The following is a 21,411-nucleotide window of genomic DNA, read 5'->3' on the forward strand; positions in this document are numbered from 1 at the left end:
TATTAAAAAAAACTTTGCAAAACTTTGAAACAATTAGATTTTTGAAAAATTTTGAAATTTTTGAAGAAATTTGACTTTTTTCAAAGATTTGATTTTTTTTATATTTTGATTTTTTTGCATTTTGATTGATTTTGAAAATTTTGAACATTTTTTTTAAGTAATCGCGCTGCATAGCTGATTTGGAGTCGAAATATCAAAGCGCATTGGTACGGAACCCATATAAATGTACACAAAATTTTTACTTATCATTATAATCTTTATAAAATATATGATAATACGATGTGCATATGTCTAATGTTTGTTTTTGACCGCCAAATGGCATTATTTTTGACTTTTTTTTATTGGATCTCCGGAGACGCTGGACTGCCTTTACAAAAATTATACCAGTTGTTCATTTCTTCAATACAAGTAAAATGCTTTTTAACTATTTAAATCGGACACTCCGTTATCTCAAAAACTGATATACCATTTTTGCCACTTTTGCCCCGTATCTCCGAAACGGCTAGATCTGCCTTTGCCAAAAACTAATCAGCACGTCTCCTTATCAGTAGGAGTTGAATTATTCAAATCGGTTCATCTGTGTTCGCAAAATTGTCGACGAAAATTTGTATCCGCACACGCACGCACACACACACATACATCAATTTTCTAAGGTATTCCAAAATGTTCAGAAATTTCTGAAACGTAAAAATATATATAAAATACTTCTTTGTCTACGATATTATATTATATATATTTTTCGATCTTATACTTTTCGATTTTGAGCCTTGTATAAAATTCTATTCCATTTTTTCATAATTAATTGGAAAAAAATAATGCTTGTTTGTTTGTTTTTATAATTTTTGGTAATTTACCTATAAGAGCTATTGGGTCAAAACACCCCCACTTCCCTTTAAAAACCTCACGTGATTAGTGGACTCCCCCTAAATTCGGGACAAATATTGCTTTTAGAAATACCCGAGACACAAGGTATAAATTCGGGACTGTCCCGACCAAATCGTGACGTATGGTTACCTTATTAGTATATCCATTGCAACTTTTGAACTAATCGATTAATGTAAATAGTGTATATGGCCAAATTGTTCAAAATTAAATAATCTACAACATTATGTAACATCATTTATTCCTACAATAACTCTGTATGCCCATAAATCGTGTTAGAAAAAGAGAAATATTTCGGCTTGTCGAGTCGAATCACCAAAACCGGTGCGCGCGAATTATTGTAAAAAAAACATTCGTAACAAAGGAATTCGTTATGTAGCCGTCATGTTTTTGACACGAGTAATTTTTCACGTGTGATACGAGCTTTTACATTTTCACATTAAGGATTTATACAAATTAATTTACGCGTTTAGACCTAGGACACATTCATTATAATGTGCACACGCTAACATTTATGAACTCCATGGTAAACTATTAATAATGCAAGCAAAACGAAAATAACATCCAAAAAAGTAATAATAATACATAAGATGATGCAGAATTATAAATATCAATTTCGATATTAAATATAGTATTATTTTGCGGATTTTTTACAAATTTGTTTAAAGTGGAAACCTTCAAATCACACCCATGTTGATGACGATGCATTCGAGTTCAAAACAATAATCAAGATATGGAACTTACCTCTGGTCTGCCCAAAAATGCCACACTTTTATTTTCAGTTTCTTGATGAAAAACAGCAATTCAATATTTAATTTGTGTCTTTTAACGATTTCAAGTAAAACTTGTTCCAAAGTCAAATTTAACCACTTTAATACGGTAATATAAAAACGCCATTTACAATATTTTCAAATTTAGCATCTGAACACAATGATCACTTTCACAAAATTCAGTTAAAAATAAAATTTAATTTTAATAAGGAAAAAAAATATTTAAGCCCTAAACTAATTTACTCACGTATTACTTCTACATACAGCTGTGTAATATATATTTAATATTAATATTAAACACAAAAATTTTGATACTAGTATTTACTACTATTTATCTACTGTTCAATTCGGCGTCGGAAGAACAACTGATTCGCATTCGATTGCAAGTTTTCGGATAAACAATTTTAATGCATTGTTAGAGAATTGCATAACAACATTTTTAGAAGTAAACACAACTGAATAAGAATAGAAGCAACTAACATCTGACAAAAACACGCATTCGAAATTATTATACAAATTTGTAACGTAAGTCGGAGCGATGATCGTCTATTGACAGGAATTAAAACAAGACTAACATGTAGCCAATTTGTCGAAAATAAAAAATAATAAATATTAATAAATAATTTAAATATATAGATAAATAAATATATTTTATATTTTTTTCACAATTTTGTCTTATAAAACTGATAAAGATACCATCGTACCCGGAAGTCCATTAATCATTGGATTGGCATTCTATTTAGACATTGTAAGTACTGCCAAAATTTGCTGACTTTTTATATGGAATAATTGCAGATATTTAAAAAAACTATTAAATGTTTGATTTGTAAAAGTTTAAAAAAAATTCAGGTAGTTCTGGTATATTAAAAATATTTGAAGTTGTATCTATCATTAAGAATTTATCCAAAATAGATTAGAATTACCATTGGGGTTCCCTTTAATTAAAAATGTGACAAAAATAGAATAGGATAGGTACTAGATCTTATAATAATAAAAATATTTCAAAAATAAATTAGAATCATTATTAGAATAAAATAAATAAAATATTTAAAACCTAATAAAAATGCTTCAAAAATATAATAGGGCAACCATTGAGTCACCTTTAAATAAAAATATGACAAAAATAAGAAGGACAACTATTATGTATTATATTAATTTCAAAAATAAATTAGAATCATCATAGGGTTACCTTCTAATGAAAATGTTTCAAAAATAGAATAGGACAACCATTGGGTCACTTTTAAATGAAAATATGACAAAAATAGAAACGACACCCATTAGGTCTTATAATAACAAAAATATTTCAAAAATAAATTAGTATCATTATTGGGTTACTTTCTAATAAAAATGTTTCAAAAATAGGATAGAACAGCCATTAGGTTGTATTTTATGAAAAAACATATTTAAAAAATAAATTAGAATCACAGTTAGTTACCTCCTGATAAAAATGTTTCGATTGTTTCAAAATAAGGCAACCATAAAGTTGTCTTCTAATAACCACGAGTAAACAATTCATCACAAAAAACAATAAGCATTGCAACAGAATTTAAATTCTGATTAAACAAAAATTAATTAACAACTTATATTTATTATGTTTCGATTGTTCGAATTAAGTGTTTTTTCTTCTTTTTGTGTATAAATATTTTCCAAATGATGACACACATTGGGTGTCGAAACATACAAAATAATTATCTTTTAAGATTATTTTTTATTTTTGACGAATTGGCTGCTAAGATTTTCAATGTATTTCAAAATCGAGCAAAATAATCATACAAAATAGATTACCTGAAGTTGGAGGTCCTTGATCTGTGGTGAACTCCATCTCAAATCAGGAAAGTTTAGGGTTTATTTCAAATGGCACTGCTCCAGGGAGACCCCTTTAATCGGAAACATAATTTTGACCTGTATTTTTAAATAGAAATCACTTTGTTGTATGCAAGATGTTTTTAACCACTTCAACAAACACATTATGTTGTCATACTGCTTGATATCAAGCTGACTGAGATTGGAATTGGTAGTAGTTCACGTTCCTACCACGACGGGCTCGAAGAAGAAAAGTCAACGTGCAATAGTTTCGATAAAAAAATTTGTACTCAGAAGTCCAAACAACTTTTTTATTTAAGCGCAATTTATAGCCATCTGTAAAAGATAATATAATAAAAAGGAATTAAGGATTTACGGTTGGCAAAAGGATCTCAGCAAAATAAATAATATGGTAATGAAATTCCTTCTTTCGTTAAAATTTCTTCATAATTAGTTTTATTTATAATAAAAACATTTCGTAAAATTTAACATTTACGAGTTGAAATATTCTCTTAAAAAATATTGTCATCTCCTACACCGTAATGATATAATAGAAATAAAATTTGTTATAATTATCATAAATATGATTAAAATAATAATACTTAAAATTATTCAAAATTATTCTAGATCATTTTTAACTTGTGAATTTGTTTTGTGTTGTGTCTGGGTCATATAATATATATCATATATCGCCTAATCATTTCTGTCCTCGGAGTCACATTTGGATCGGCAAGCATTGTTAAAATTTCCAAATCGAATGTTAAGAGATCTTTAAAAATGCCGCTCCAACTGGAGTCACAAATACTAAAGTTTCTTCAGCGTCTCTTGGTCTGTTTTGGACTTAGAGACGTCCGTCACAACATCCAATCCGCCCATCCTGGTGACCAGGTCAGCCAGCAGGGAATTTTCAGGAGAAAATTCGTCTGGTGAGTTTTGCTGCCGTCTCGGGGTGGTAAAAATCGTGTGTTCCTCCGTCTTCCTCCCATCCATTACCACTTGTCCATTACCGATGAGAGTCGGGTTGACGGCCTCAGGAACTGGATGACTCTGGTGAATGGCACCAGTATCTGCTTCGAATTCTGATCGATCGTACTCTAACGACGAAACACGTTGCTCCGGCGTCGAGTTATCCACCTGGAGGGACATGAAACAAAAACGTTTATGTTGATTCTGTATTATATTTCGTTTAATGCGTCTCCCAGCACGTGTGATATGCGATATGGTATGGATTTATGCGGGTGAGAAAAATGCGCAGACACGACCCTTTCAACCTGTGACGTTGCCGATAAGCAAAGGTGCGAGGTAATAGATAAAGGCGACGATTTAATTAAATTTTTATTAGTCATGGTTGATTTTTGTAATATAGAAATGAATCATATATAGGAAATGTATGGGGATTAGATGGAGGTTTGCTATAATAGCGCCTTCACATTGATACTGAAAACATAAATTTATTACATACAGATTATACTAATTCTACATGTTGCATTCTAAATATTTATTACACCAAGGTTTTATTAAGTAGAGTAAAATGAATTTATTGAGTATAGCTGTATTCGTATTAGTGTAATTATATGAAACAGTACAGTGAAATGAATTAAATCCTGGATTTCTTCCTTGCGTATCGGATTCTTCTATAGGTAATATTTTTCCCAGATACAGATTTTTTGTCCCGAATTTTTAACTTTGCGTAAGGTAAGTTATAGTAATCGCAAAAAAGTCGGAAGTGAAATTTTTTATTTATCTTTACGTTTCAGAAGTTTCTGAACATTTTGGCATACCTTAGAAAAAATTGATGTATGTGTGTGTGTGCGGATACAAATTTTCGTCGACGATTTCAGGAACACTGATCAACCGATTTGAATGATTCAAACGTGCTGATTAGTTTTTGGCAAAGGCAGGTTCAGCCGTTTCGAAGATACAGGGCAAAAAAACAAAAATGGTGATTCGGTTTTTGGGAGAACGGAGCGTCCGATTTGAATAATTCAAAAAACAATGTATTTGTATTGAAAAAATAAAGTACCGTTCGAATTTTTGGATAGGCAGGTCTAGCGGTTTCAGTGTTCGAGTAAAAAATTCTCAGACATCTCTTTTTTTTTTCAAAGTTTTCAAAATAATTTAAAGATTTTTTAAAGACACCACTAATTTTTAATGCGACGATAACGGCATAAATAGTTTCATTAAAAATCGCCAAAAACATAATTTCAACATTAATTACTAAAAAACGGCCTCGAAGATCATCAGCAAAAACTAAAACTAATCAGCACGATTCCCAACTGTTATCTTTCGAATGGTTTTCAAGTTTTAAAAATCGGTTCACAATTTTTGGAATAAATCTGGACAAAAAAAATGCACTTTTTTAGCTAATTGTAAAGACACGACTCGGCAGATCGTCGCGAGAATAATAAATTCGAGTTGTGATCGAAATTGATCAAATAGCTTTTAAATTTATAAAATTAAATAAATGCATATCTCATTTTGACCATCTTAGAAAACATGAAAATGCTGCAGTCATATCCATCGCTGAATCTTTTAGGATTACCAGGAGAAGATTAAAGAAAAAACAACCTATTGATTTACTATAAGTAATAAGGGCTCTCATTTGAGAGTTTCCTAAACAAACCACATTGTTTGTACCACAAATTTGTAAACAATAAAAAAATATATATAAAATCAGTGCAGCCGTTTTGATTCACATACATACTCAGACGATTCGGTACGACTAAAATATAAGTTAAAAATATAAGTCATTTCTTTTACCGAATAATCAAACTTTAAGTTGCACATAGAATTTTGTTCAGTAATTTTTGCAATTTTAAACTCAATCTTTAACACTTGGTGTAATAAAATCAGAATGTAACAAATGATAAATTCAAATCGCAGTATGTCAAGTCCAGCGTTCACCACCATGAAACTGATACCAATATGTAGTTTAGCACATATAAACTATGACAATACTAAATTATTCAGATGACAATACTAAATAAGACAGATATTAGAAAGCTGACGTGTTGTGCAGGTGATAATTATCCAATCAGCTCAGGAATGATGAAGTTTGCCTAACAGAAACATAAAAAAACTAACCTCTTCTTGCATTAACCTTTGGGCCATGCTCCTTATAACGGCTTGCGCTTGCATCGCATCCTGAAAACACATGGACATAGAAATAAAATAATAATAAATTAAAAAAAATATATAAAATAAAGTAATTGAGTTTCGGCATACCTGAAATGTACAAATTAAAATATTTAGACATTTGAAAAATAAATCAAATAATTGGTTTCCCTACAATTCATTCTCAACAAAGCAATATCAAACTATTGGTATTGGTATTGGTATGTTGCCTTGAGGCAAGTTACATGAACTTCCCGATTTGTGTAAATAATCGACTTAATCCATGATAGATAAATTAATTTATGAGTAATTAAAAGTATTCGAAGTGGATTTATTAAACATTATTGAAAATCGAACACGTCAACCCGGTTGAGAAGCAAATTTTCAAAAATCAATAATTTTTATAATTGAACCAGATTCCATAGGACTTTAATGGTTTACTATGTTCATTAAGACCAAATACTCTATCGTTATACCAAGTAAATCGTCTAATTTTAATTTCAACAAATATCAAAAGAACTACTCATTTTCATAAGACCATGATATATATCATCAAAAAAAGTTTCATAAAAATCGGCTTAAATTTTTTTTCAACAGTTAATTACAAGAAAACGGCTCGGTAGATTTTTACCTAAAACTAATCAGTATCATTTCCAAGCAATATCTTTCGAACAGTTTTTGATTTTTTAAAATCGATAAGGTAGTATGAGCTGAAATATGGACAAAAAGTTTAACACTTTTTTCCAAGTTTTAAAGGAACGGCTCGGCCGATCGTCGCACAAAACTGAGAAACAATAATCCTAATCGAGATACATCAAATGGCTTTTAAATTTCTGAAATCGGTTGAGGCGTTTTTGAGAAAACGTTGATGAAAGGTCTAATTTTGACAATGCCAAAAAAAACGATACTAATTTTTGGAAACTTTGACGAATTTTTAAAGATAAACGAGTTGTCGTAGGGCATTAATGTTTTAGTATGATCTAGAATACTATGGTATCTACCGTCAAAAAAATAAAAAGAAAGATCGTCGAAATTTCTTCTTTAAAACTTTATTACAAGAAAACGGCCCGGCCGATCTTTACCAAAAACTAATCAGCACGATTCCCAACCAATATCTTTCGAACGGTTTTTGAATTTTCAAAATCGATTAAGAATTGCGGGCTAAAACGTAGGCAATTTTTTTTTCACTTTTTTGCGATTTACAAAGAAACGGCTTGGCCGATCGTCGCACAAAACTTAGAAACGCTAATCTGTTCACATACACACACACATACTTCTTCCAAATTTGGTCTCATTCGATTCAGAATGGCTTGAAACGTCGAGAAAACATAAAATTAGCGAGTCGGATTTTTTTATGAAAACATAAACTTCTCCTTCGGGAAGTTAAAAACGAGGCCACAAGGTGGAGGCCCCCTTAATTTATATCGATCATTCTTAATTTTGGACTTTGTTATACGCTGATGGTACAACAATTGCAAAAGTTTGTACCATATATAAGGGTTTGTACATATCTGAATAATATATAATATTTTCTCAAAATCAAAGATTCCTACATCCAACGACTTCACTCTTCTACTAAACTGAAAAGATGCTGAACAAAGAGTGATTATCAACAATGTCAAAAGATTTTTTTTGAGCTCAACGATCTACTCAACCTATTTTTCCCAGACTGCGCGAATTCACTGATGTTTGATTTAATATAGAATTTTATAAATTTCATCACGTGTTATCCTGTATTTTTCTTCATCCCACTCCTATAAAGACTACGTTCATCAGCTATTGCCGCCCTTCGCCCTTCGCTCTACGCCTCGAACGGGCCGTTCTACGTGTTCTACGAGAAGTTACACCTTCCGAGAAATTTCCAATTTGGAGTTATATTTTGATTCAAACGCCGTTTTCGTTATCTTACCGCTTTCATATTTTGTATGTGACGTCACGTCGGGGCCCTTATCTGCTCATGTCACACGTGTCAAAAGACGAAGACGACGACGACGACGACGACCAGCCTCGAAGAAGGAACAAACTTTATGGGAAGGGCGCTAGGAGCAACATTTGTGTGCTTTGATGGAAACCAGTTGATGAAAATCTCCAATTTAAAAACAAATTTCAAATTTAAAAAAATGCTATTAACAAACTTGGTGTAATTGACGTTTAGCCTTAAGGGGTTATTCTAATAAGGGTGTAGCTGTAGATGCATGAATTTTAGGTCATTTTCAAATAATCGTAAGAAGCAGGCAATCATTTTTTTTTATAATTCATTTATCAATGTTACAAGAGTACAGAAAAAAATAAAACAAAAGAAGTTAATAATTTAAAAAAATAACAGTAGTTAAATTGAGGGGTATTAAAAAGTTGACACGTAACCGTGCCCACGATTGCAACCCTTCTAGTAATCCAAAACGGAAAAAATTATTAATAACTTCCCGTAGGGTAAGTTATTTTAATCGTCCAAAAATTGAAATAAAAATTTTTTGCATATCTTCACGTTTTGAAAGTTTCTAAACATTTTGGCATACCTTTTGTGTGTGCGTGTATGGATGTATGGACACAATTTTTTGTCCACGTTTTCGGGCGCACGGATCCACCGATTTGAATGGTGAAAGGCAAGTCCAGCCGTTTCGGAGATACAGAGCAAATAAGGCAGAAAATAAAATTCGTGTTTTTGAGAGAACTGAGCATCCGATTAGAATGATCCAAAAAATATTCTATTTGTATTAGTATTCTATGCTGACGAGAAGTGGTGATTAGATTTTGGTAAAGGCATGTCTAGCCTTTTTGGAGATACAGAGCTTAATATGCAAAACATTGCAGTTTTTTAGAGAAATAAGCATCCGAATTATTCAAAAGACTTGCTGTTTGTGTTGACGAAACGATTGCTTTTTAGGTAAAAAAATCGTTTTTCTTTTTTTTTTGAAATTTCCAGAAAATATTTATTTTTACTGAGTTCCAGCAATTTGCCTTAAGGCACGATGCCATGCACCACTAGTTATCATTATTAATCTAGAATGATGTCGCAAGGGTATATACTAGGATTAAGTTAAAAAATAGATTTTTGACAAAATGGCAAATTACCATTTTTTTGAGTATCTCGAATTTATTAAAAATAGTATAAATTCAAATTTGGAGATGAAGCTAGTATATATCTGAGAAAGAATCTCCGAAAATTTTAAGTGATTCGGTCCAGTAGAACTCGAGAAATCGTGGGTATCGTATTGAAAAAGAAGAGGATTATCGTGGTCAAACAGATTTATCTCCAAAAATAATTTAATTTTTTAAAAATCCTCTCATACACATATTTTTAAATTTTGAAAAATTGAAAAAAAAGAAAAAACGATTTTTTTGAATTCTACACTAAAATACCCCCCTTAAAGCAAGTTGCATGAACTTTCCGATACGTGTAAACAATTGGCTTGAATCAATAAAAATCAGGATTAGACATTTTGATAAAATAAAATTATTTATTGCTAAAATAAACTAAAATTTTAAAGAACGAACGATCAAACAAATAATTCGATAGTTGTATGTTTGATACATGGTTTTCACAGAATAATTACAAAGTCAAATTGGACTTTTGTGCCCCGTCCTACCCTACACTAACAACATAAAATTTTATAAATATGTTTTTTCTTTCAACGATTTTCTCCTATCGAATAGGAAAATTTTAAGAAATATTTTGTGCAGGTTTTAGCATTTTCTGTGTATCATATTTCCTATAAACCGCGTTTGGTAAAGATTTTAATATGTGTTTGTCAAAAAATATTTATTCCTTGAAAAGATTGGATCCCGGTGTAAGCGCGGCCAGGACACCGGGATCAAGAGCTTTAGAACTTTTGTAAAGGATTGAGACGTATATTCAAAGCCGATTTCAAACGGCTCTCAATGCAATACTTGGCCGTGTTGTGTTATTTTTAGATTTTAGATTTTAGATTTTAGACGATTGATGTGTGCAAGTTCGTATATATCAACTTCAAGTTTGTTTATCTACCGCCCGTGATATATATTTGATATTAATATGATAGCATATTAAATGTTAATAATGCTCTCGAAGAATAAATGTTTGTGTAGAACACTTGTGAGCTTGCGGAGAACATATGCTTTCAGAGAAATCAAAACTAATGTAAACACATGTCATTTTACGTGTAGTATGTCTGTATTATATCGTATACTTCTCAAAACTATAGTGTGATAATAAGAAATAACTAGTTGTAAGTAGTATTTTGCCTTAAGGCAAGTTGCATTAACTTTCGGATACGCAGAATCAACTTAATCAATAAGAATTGAGATTCAGATATTTAAGTAAAATGTTCAACTGTTTAAATTAAATTAATTTGTTTTACATATTTTATTTCATCCATTTTGAGTTGTAAAAATGTATTTTATTAAAGTGTGGACGTTAACGGTAATCAGTAGCTATCTACAAAACACGGAACGTATATACTTTGGTATAGATTATTATTTAAATCGCTTAAGCTCAAGGCGAAATTCTAAACTTCAATATTTTTTATAATCCAACTGTCTATCGTAGGCCTATAATATTTCAGTATGCTATTTCAGACTAAATCTATCGTTATACGAAGTTTCATCAGAATCAGGAAAAAAAAAATTTCAACATTTAATTACGAAAAAACGGCCACGAATTCTAACCAATATATTTCAAACAGTTTGTGAAATTTTAAAATTGAATCAAAACTATGAGCTAAAACGTGGGCAAAAAAAATTATATTCTTCTGCTAAATACAAAAAACTGCTCGGCCGATCACCGCATATAACTGATAACTTATCGATTAAGTTTTAAATTATTGAAATCAGTCCAGCCGTTTTTAAAAAAAACATCGAGAAAAGGTCAACTATCGTCTCCCATACACACATAGTTTTCCAACTTATATTTTATTAACTTCCCGTAGGGCAAGTTATAGTAATTGCAAAAAAATCGAAAATGAAAATTTTTGCATTTCTCGACGTTTCAAAGGTTTCTGAATAATTTGGCATACCTTAGAAAAAATGGATGTATGTGTGTGTGCGTGTGCGTGTGTGTGTGTGTGTGTATGTGCCTGTGTGTATGTATGTGCGGATACAAATTTTCATCGACGATTTCGGAAGCACCGATCAACCGATTTGAATAATTCAAAAAACATTCGATTCGTATTGATAAGGAGACGTGCTGATTAGTTTTTGGCGAAGGCAGGTCTAGCCGTTCCGAAGATACGGGGCAAAAAGTGCCGAAAACGGTAACTAAGTTTTTAAGAGAACGGAGCGTCCGATTTGAATAATTCAAAAAACATTTTACTTGTATTGACAAGATAAAAAATTTATCAAATTTTCATGAAGGCAGGTCTGGCGGTTTCGGAGATCTAACGAAAAAAGTAAAAAAATGCCATTTGGAGGTCAAAAATAATCATTAGACATATGCACATCAAATTATCAGATATTTAATAGAGATTTTAACAATAAGTATAAATTTTGTTTGCATTCCTATGGGTTCCGTACCAATGTTTATCCGTTAGACAGCGACGCGGCGCTTACGCGCTTTATATTTTGTCTCTATGCAGTTAAAGCAGTACGATTGCTTTGAAATAAAGTTCAGATCTTCCAAAATATGTCAAAATAAAGAAAACAATTTTTTTAAATGAAAAATAATAAAAAAAAAAATTGAAAATCTTTTTTTTTTTAAAAAAGTAATTTTTTGTCCAATTTATAGTTTTTCAAAAATCTTATTTTTTCGAAGTAAAATTTTTTCAAAAATGTTAATCGTTTTTAAAAAAAATAATGATTTTTGGTACGGGAAGTTCCAGCAATTTGCCTTAAGGCACGATGCCTTAAGACAGATTTCCTCTTACAGCTAGTTTAAGTCAATATTTTAGAAATTATAACATAATATTTTCTGACAGTAATTATAAGAAATATTGGGATTTGTTTAATTCAAAATGAATGTATTATTATTATTTCTATTAATTTACCTGTTCGAGTGACTTGAGTCGTGCCTGCCTCCAAGCGGCTCGTTTTTTGGCCTTCAGTGCTCGCAGTTCGGCCGGCGACAGGTCCGCGGTCTCCTGATCCGCCGAATCGCCCGCGCCGTTGCTGTTCCCGTTGCGGGCCCTATGCCGCTTCTCGGCGTTTGCAGTTCGGATTACGGCCGGGGCTTTTATATCACTGAAATAGTAAACACAATAAAATGATTTGCAAAAACATATTTGTATGTCGACGCTTTATTTTTAATACGTACCCCACTGAGCCATGATCATCCTCATCCGAATATTCTGAAGAACTATCAGAATCCATTATAACCGCAGCAATTTTGTGTTCTTCTTCCTGTTTTAACTTTTCTATTTCATCTTCGCTTAAAAAGCTAAATACTTTTTCTGTAAAAAAATAATCACACAACGATTAATAATTAGAAGTCTAAAAAATATTGAGTTTAACCCTTTCCACTCGCACATTGCGTATTTTATACGTGTTTTGCCGCCGGTGTGGCGACATCCGAGTCGAAAGGGTTAATAAAGATGAGAATAAACTTGCCTGGTTTAGGGGATGGTTTATGCGTTTCTTCGATCGCATTTTCGAAAAACTTCTTTTTGTCGCTCACAGAAAATTTCTAAAAAAAAAAAAATAAAAAAAAAATGTAAAACATTTTTCTGGCTGTGTTACAGCATAAATCCATAAAAATCATAGTAAAGAATAACTAAATACACCAAAAACTAAATAAATTAATAAATAGCAATTAAACTAAAAAATAATGCAAATACAGAAACCAAAATCATGCTTGTATTTATAACTAAAATAAGCCACATACACGTATGCAAAATCTTTGTGATAAAATTTGAAACAAAAAGTCTGTAAAGAATGAACAGAATATAATATAAAAATAATGTAGGATAGGCGGTGGGTCACAAAGGTCCAATTTGTTTTTGAGTAATTATACTGTCTGACAATTGAACAGCATGACAATACATAACATGGATCAAACAAACAACTATCGAACAATGTTAGTAAAATTCCAATTAATTCCTAATTATAGAAAAAAAATTACCAATTTTCCTAAAATTTGTCACCTGATATAATATTTAGTAAAATTCCCAATTAATTCCAAACAATAAAAATATATTTTTTAGCTAATTTCCTAAAATTTGTCACCTGTCTCTTTTTACCCTATAAGCGGTGTAAACAGATACAACGCCTATTTTTAATAGAATTTTACGAAATATTAGCTACATTATTTAACCAATGTGAAATACAAATTTTATAGGACATTTTTTTATGAAGATTTCATTGCACATAACCTGGACCTTGTATTTCAAAAGGATTATAGTATTTTTTTTATATTTATATAGTAATAAACAGAGGTCGAATAACAGTTATTTAATTTAATTTAAAAAAAAAATTAACCTTATGTATAACCTTGATCTTTTATTTCGAAAGAAATGTTAATATACAAAGGTCGAATAACAATGTTATTTCTTTTAATTTAAAAAAATGTGAGTTTTAAACGTAATATACTTATTTATTTACTATTTTCTTGTTTACTGTTTATTATTGTTTTGGTATAAATATTGATACATTTCCATTTATCTCTAATTAAGGTAATGTCCGGTTACACATTCTCTTACCTTCTACTTTAAAATAGTATCACAAAAAAAATTATATATTTTGCTTATTTTTGAGATAAGTATGGTGGCCCTATTAAGTCCCGCTCTACCCTTTCTCAAAATTAATTATAAAAATCTCAATGTAAAACATTGAATAGTATAAGATATAAAATTTTCCAGAACAAAAACAATAGATGATGGAACAATGTCCCTTCGTTATATAATCTTTTTCCTCAAAATCTCCATATAAAAATATTATCAAATTAGCTTTTATATGAGAAGAGAATATTAATGAAAGCAAGCTTCTGGAATCTGAAAATTACGCATGTCACTTGCATGTTTGTACGACGAAGATAATTATGAAGTTGAGATATGCTCCCGGAATTTCTAATATAACAAGCATATTTTCTTTTCTATACAACTAACTTTCAGTAATTAATATATAAATCGTAGAACGTGTACGACAGGAGCAATGGAATTAATAAGATATCAAATTTATTTTATTTATTTTTAAATTTAAATATACGTAGCTGTAAAATACGTAATCCAAAGTCCAATTACAAAGATACACACTATTAAATTAGTTATTGATTTCGAACACGTACAATACTGTGGCTACGGCATGTTAAAGTTTTAAACAATATGAAGAGCTGCCAGTTGGAAACATTTTTGATGCCTCCAATTACCTTGGATGATTGACCGGTGAAATTCAGAAGAAGAGTATAATTCAGAGTCAAGAAATTGAGGAGGAAAATATTAATTTTCACCCGATTAATTGAGACATGCGCAATTGTTGGACGTCCAAAGTTTTTGGTAAATCTTAAATAAATAAATTTGTCAAAATTCTGAACACCAGCAACAATTTTTTGAAATACTGCATCGAAAAATGGGCATTTTGATTTTTAAATAACAGTAAAGTGCATAATTTATATTAGTCAATTATTTTTCAACTAGGTGTAAGTGGCATCTTGCCTTAATTCAAGTTGCTTGAATTCCTCAATATGCGTGAATAATCAATTAATCAATAATAATGATAAATATTATTATCACCCGATTTGAATGATCCAAAACAAAAACATTCAATTCGTAATGATGGGAAAAAGTGATTATGTATTTTTGGCAAAGGCAGGTCCAGTCGTTTTGGAGCAGTTTTTGAGAAAACTTAGCACCCGATTTGAATGATTCCGAAAACTATATGCTTGTGTTGACGAAGCGATTGCTTTTGTGATTTTTTTTTAAATTATTTTTAATTTCCAAATTTTTTTTGAATTTCGAAAATCATTCGGATTTTAATTTTAACTCCAGTAAAAGTTCTAGAGCTCACTTATATACTTCAAATAATTAATTTTAACTTTGCTATAGTTTATATAATTCTTATAAATATTAGAAAATGTCCTTAATTTTAAATTCGATTGATTAAATTTTGTTTATTTACTTTTGTGTAAAGATATATAAGTTATAGTATTTATAATAATCTATTTGAAAACATTTAATATTCCTCGAATGTTTCATTACAGTACGGAAAGTTCCAGCAATTTGCCTTAAGGTACGATGCCATACACGACTAGTTTTATTTAAGTGTGGACGTCAACGGTGATCAGTACAAATCCAGAATATACACGGTCTATGTACTAGGGACGCCTGTTGTTCATTAATCCAAAAGTTATTGAATTTTTATAATTAAACCAATTATAGTAGAACTATAATATTTTATATGTTAGTTCAAACTATAAAGGTTACCGTTATACAAAGTTTCATCAAAATAGTAAAAAAAAAAACTAAGAAATGGCCCTGCCGATTACTACCACTGATCAGCACGATTCCCAATCGGATGTCTTTTGAATTCGAAAATCGGTTCAGATTTTTTTACGAAAACGTGGATGAAAAATGTAGCACTTTATGCTAATTCTAAAGAAATGGCATCGAGTTCGAGTTTCGTCGAATGGCTTGTAAATTTTTGAAATCGGTTCAGCCGTTAAAAAAAAAAACTTCGGCCAAAAGTCTAAATATTGTCTTACATACATATATACACACAGAAGAAGAGCGAATGAGAATAATTAGGACGAAAGTTTATTTAAAGTGGGCATTAAAGATTTCTAGAGCCTCCCCCCATGAAGTAATGCCTAACGGCGGTTTCTGTGGTGACTAAAAGCGAGGTAAAAGCGTAAGTTTTAGTTAGTACTATTTATAATGCCCAAGATACCCAGACAAATACCTAGTCTGGCATGCGTAAATGCATTTTCTTCGCCATAAAAAAGCACACACACACTTTTACCAAGTTTGGTGTCAAACGACTTAGAATGTCTTGAAAACACGAGCAAACATAAAATTAACAAGTCGTATTTTCTAAACGACAAAACGTTTTATACGAATATAAATTGATTCTGCGAACGATATTCCACGGAATCCAAACGATAGTTCATAAATTAGGCAAACCGAACACTAATTTATTTTACTTCCAATTAAAAATAAGAATTTATTTCGAGATTCACATTCACACATTCAACATTGGATTAAAAAAAAACTTCGACCTGTGTAAAATATCAAACAAGCAATTACAAAATTTAAATTAAAGATATATTATTTTTCTTAAAAATCAGTACATCGCCAGTATTTGATAAAAAGTTTTGCTCTAAAAATAAAGTACATAAATTACAAGAGACACAATTTTTATATATGAGAACTGCGTAGACTATCCCTAGTGCTTTGACTCAGAATTAATATTGAGGAAAGTATTTTATATAACATTATTTTCAAAAAACAAAAAGTTTCTAACAATATTAGTTAAATACTTTTGAAATATGGTACATATTGAATCAGTAATTATCAGCAAGCTAAAAGTATGTAATTTAAAAAAAAAGCATAGTTTTCACAAACTGTATTACCATTCCAAACAGTTTTGATATAGATTCGGAATAGTGTAATACATTATATATATAAAATATTGCCTATTATTTATTTTATTTAAAATTATCAGTTCTTGAATGTCATTACATCTAGGACAATCCTATATTCAATTTATTATTCACAGAGTAGGACGAATTGAAAAGGTATTCTATTGTATGAAACATAAACTATAAAGTTTTATTCGTAATAACAACTATACACGCAAACATACACACCTACAAATATGAATTAGAATATATAAATATTCTATATATTCCGAAACATATTTATACACACATGTATATATATATATATATATATATATATATATATATCTTTTGCTTAAAACCAACTGAAACCCTTGTTTAAAAAATATGAAAACAATACTTGTTTCCGAATCGGTCAAATTGAAAAATTTCACCTACTTACCTGTTTAAATATATAATTTTTACCATATTTACACCTCAGAATAGTCAAATAAATTGGATTTATCTTCATATATATTTTTTAAACAAGGATATCATCATGAATTTTCAAAGAAGAAAAATATGGAATACAACTAAGCACCCAGAGATAGATTTAATATATGCAAAAACATTACATAACAACGTATACAAAGAACGTGATAAAAATGTATACATATACAGAACCTGGAATAAACATCTCTATCATTTTCGACAATTTTCAACAATTACATAAACTTTGTACAAGTATTTCTCAATAACCATGTAAGATATAATACATAGAAATTTAAATATGAATACTAAAAGTGATTAAACATATATATACAATGGTATCCTGTCATACGAGTTTGATTTGTTTCTTAACTATGCTCATATGTCGATATAATAGCTGGTATCTCAAAGCTATTTTTCCCATATAATTACATTAAAATGCTATTAAAGTGTTGGTAAGTTTTTTGAATATTAAAAATAAGTTTACTATTTATAATTATTGTGTTATCCTATTTATTCATGATATTGAGAAAATGAGTTAGACATGTTTTGTTGTACAACTTTTTGGAGGATGAAAGCTGCTTATAAATTATTGTAGTCATACCCTTTATCAACTCCTTCTGCTTGAACAGATATCTATGACTAAACTCGTACATCCTCATATTTTTCTATAATTTCATGTTTTAATCCAAGAGACAAAAATTTGAACTCAACATATATAACTGTACAATCACTAAAATTAAAATCTCAAATGTTAAAATAATCCTCGATATATTCAGGTGGGTGAATTGTTACTACACAATTAATACTAATATATAATTGAAATGACTAACTATAAAATAATGTACTATCATAAAACAACCAAAATATTTCTATGATAGGAAAATCATTGTTATACTGGCAAAATTTTTCATATTTTCATTTTGCCATTAACATTTTTCTACCAAACTCTTGATCGCTCAAATCTCGCAACAAATCTTTGGCGGCTCATATCTCGAAACATTCGTATGTCAAATCATTCGTAAGTCTCAGTACCACTGTATATATATTCTTAATCACAGTGATTAAAATAGAAATTTGATTTATACTTGCATACCCAAATCATGAGACAAATGCCTCACGATAATGTTAGTGCTAAATGTACAATAAAATATTGATAAGTCTTTCCTCAACATTTTTTTATGATTATATAGATACAAAGTTATATGCAAATATATATATATATATATATATATATATATATATATATATATATATATATATATATATATGTATATGTGTATAGATATATTATGCGGAGTTGATCCCTTTATTTTTAAATACTTTGTACAATACCAATTTTAAATCTTATTTAAAATTGAAGCTTAAATTGAAGGTAAAAAACTCTTTCATATAACATTAATAATTGGCAGTAATATAATGTTCTTGTTTTTTCAATATACAATTATAATACACATAACTATGAAATAATCAAATTATCCCCATCCTAAACTAACCAATAAATTTTACCAGATCATGCTCTTTTATATAAATGCAAAGTAGAAAAACTTGCTTAATCAAGTAGAATGCTTCAAATAAGTCAAGATTAAGATTTCTTTAATTTATCCATCCATACTGTTAGATTATAATTCATGTTAGTATAAAATGCTCGGTGCAACTTTCAGAGAAAAACCACAAGATTGTAAGGTGATAAATGGAACATGCAAAGAGACACCCGTTCTAACAACTTTCGCACAATTGAGCAAAAACAGTTCTAATATTACTATAAATAAATTGGCAGACTTGCTTGGATTTGTAGAATTGTAACAATAATATATAAATAATATAATTCTGATATCTTCATGGCACAAAACCATATAAATAATAAATTGTTTATCTACAAATCCAAGTAAAATAACATTATTTGAATAGGATTAATATTAGAGTTAGAAAATTAATTTCAAACTAAAAGCTGCGTAATGAAGAAATGTATAAACTTTTACACTATATTGTAGAACATTAGTAAAGAATGTGCATGTAATAGAGATGTTGTATGTTAATGAAGTTCCTTGTAAGATGATTTTTCTTTCTGAAAATAAAATGTAACATTTATAAATCAATAGATCTTATGCTTAATTTCATAATTTTGACTTTAATTTCTTAAGCTTGTGCAAAAATAAATTGAAATCATCACACACAACATGAAATTAATAATACTAAATAAACCACCAACAAACATAATATAATATAAAACTCACAATACAAAAAGCAATAGCAAATCATGTTGCAACAAAATAATAACTGCAAAATAAAACAATTAAGCGTGCAGAAAAGTACTAGTACAAAATACCATTTATATAATAAAAATAATAAATAAAAATTTGATACAATTAGCATAAATGATAAACATAATTTTAAAATAAACAAAATAAAGTATGGTAAGTTCACTCAAAACAAATTAAATTAATAAATTTGAAAACTATAAAACATTCAAGGTAATATATATAATTTAGATAAAATTATCACACAAGTGTAGAATTTTTGAACTTTTATTTTTTTGACAAAAGTATCAAAAACATTAAACATTTGTTTAAAATTCTCTTATAGTCTTACCTGCGTTTGAGGTTGCTCTAACGTGTGTTTCGACATCATTACAGTAGTTTTTTTATGTAAACTATCCTTGCCATCATCCTTTGGACTTTTTGGTGAAATTGGAACTAAATCAGGCACTAAATTCTCTGCTGCTCTTACAATTTCTAATACCTAGAATATATAAAATATAATATAATTCAAGTCAATAATAAATATTTGTTTATATTACCTTTTCTGGTGTGGATTTAGTCCTATTTTCTAACAATTCAACTTGCTGCATATTTTCATGGCCTTCAAGTGTTATATGACTAACAGCCTTATTATCATTATGTACATCATTATAAATATTATTACTGATATGGTCTATAACTGGCTTGTCGTAATTCATCATTTCTTTATTGATTAAGTTTTCCTGTAAATGATACCAATATTAATGTAGTATGTAAGTATTATTATTAGTAATATTATTTATTACCCTTTCAATTGTCCTTTCTTCTTTGTCCAAACTACTAACACTAGGGCTAACCGATGCAGTAATTTGATCCCCTTTTGGTTTGTTATAACCTGAGCAAACCTGAGATAAAATTAACATCAGCAACGGTTTCAGTAAAATAGCTCATGGGTATATCAAAATTAGTTAGTTACCACAATATCTAGTTCGTCCCCGCAAGATCTCAAAGCATTGACTGCTTCCTGATGAGTTACTCCTAATAATGAAATGCCATTTACTTTCAGCAGCCTCATTCCCACCTAAAAACAAATTTATTAAAAACAAACTAGAAATTAATAATTGCATGAATAAGAGTGTCATTATTATTTGAACCTTTAATCGACCGTCTCTCCTTATAGCTCCTTGAGAACTGATTTTGGAAATAAAAATACCTTCATCGGATGGATCTAAAGGATTGCCTTTCAAACCATTTAAACCTCCTTTTATGTGCATACCCAATCTTTCTCCTGGACTTTTTATAATACGAATTTCCTGAACAAATAATAAAATAAATGATTAATAAGCAATAAAACGCTGAATAATAAATTATGTGCATCAAATCTAGTGCTCTAAACGATTATGGAAACATTTTTCAATACTTGTATGTTGCTAGAAACTATTTAAAAACTAAATCGTTAGATGGTTTAATGTTCCAGCTAAACTTCATACCTATATATATATATACATACTACTATTAGATTAAATATTATACAAAATATTTTATGAAATTATATAAATGATGTATGTTTTTATTACAATGTACAACCTGCATTATAGTTTTACATGGTAAAATCCAACAAAAGTATTTATAATAAAATTCGAGCAATTATTTATAAGTCTAAAGCACAACTTGTGTT

General features: G+C 29.6%; 1 protein-coding gene across 1 annotated transcript in view; it reads right to left on the bottom strand.

Moving 5' to 3' along the window:
• Positions 1–4,031: 4,031 nt before the first annotated feature.
• LOC113378799 (protein lap4) overlaps positions 4,032–21,411 on the bottom strand; it is a 77,654-nt gene continuing 60,274 nt past the window's right edge. Inside the window, exons 27-36 of the mRNA XM_026619396.1 lie at positions 20,888–21,046; positions 20,710–20,814; positions 20,540–20,638; positions 20,294–20,476; positions 20,086–20,235; positions 13,086–13,161; positions 12,793–12,928; positions 12,527–12,719; positions 6,540–6,599; positions 4,032–4,589 (exon numbers count right to left, since the gene is read on the bottom strand). Of these exons, the coding sequence (XP_026475181.1) occupies positions 4,260–4,589; positions 6,540–6,599; positions 12,527–12,719; positions 12,793–12,928; positions 13,086–13,161; positions 20,086–20,235; positions 20,294–20,476; positions 20,540–20,638; positions 20,710–20,814; positions 20,888–21,046 (1,491 nt within the window). The 3' untranslated portion in view covers positions 4,032–4,259. The remainder of the gene's footprint in view (positions 4,590–6,539; positions 6,600–12,526; positions 12,720–12,792; positions 12,929–13,085; positions 13,162–20,085; positions 20,236–20,293; positions 20,477–20,539; positions 20,639–20,709; positions 20,815–20,887; positions 21,047–21,411) is intronic.

Source organism: Ctenocephalides felis, unplaced genomic scaffold (genome assembly GCF_003426905.1).
Source record: "Ctenocephalides felis isolate EL2017-DRISC unplaced genomic scaffold, ASM342690v1 CF-g0.4_SCAFFOLD_01886, whole genome shotgun sequence".
NCBI classification, from domain to species: domain Eukaryota; kingdom Metazoa; phylum Arthropoda; class Insecta; order Siphonaptera; family Pulicidae; genus Ctenocephalides; species Ctenocephalides felis.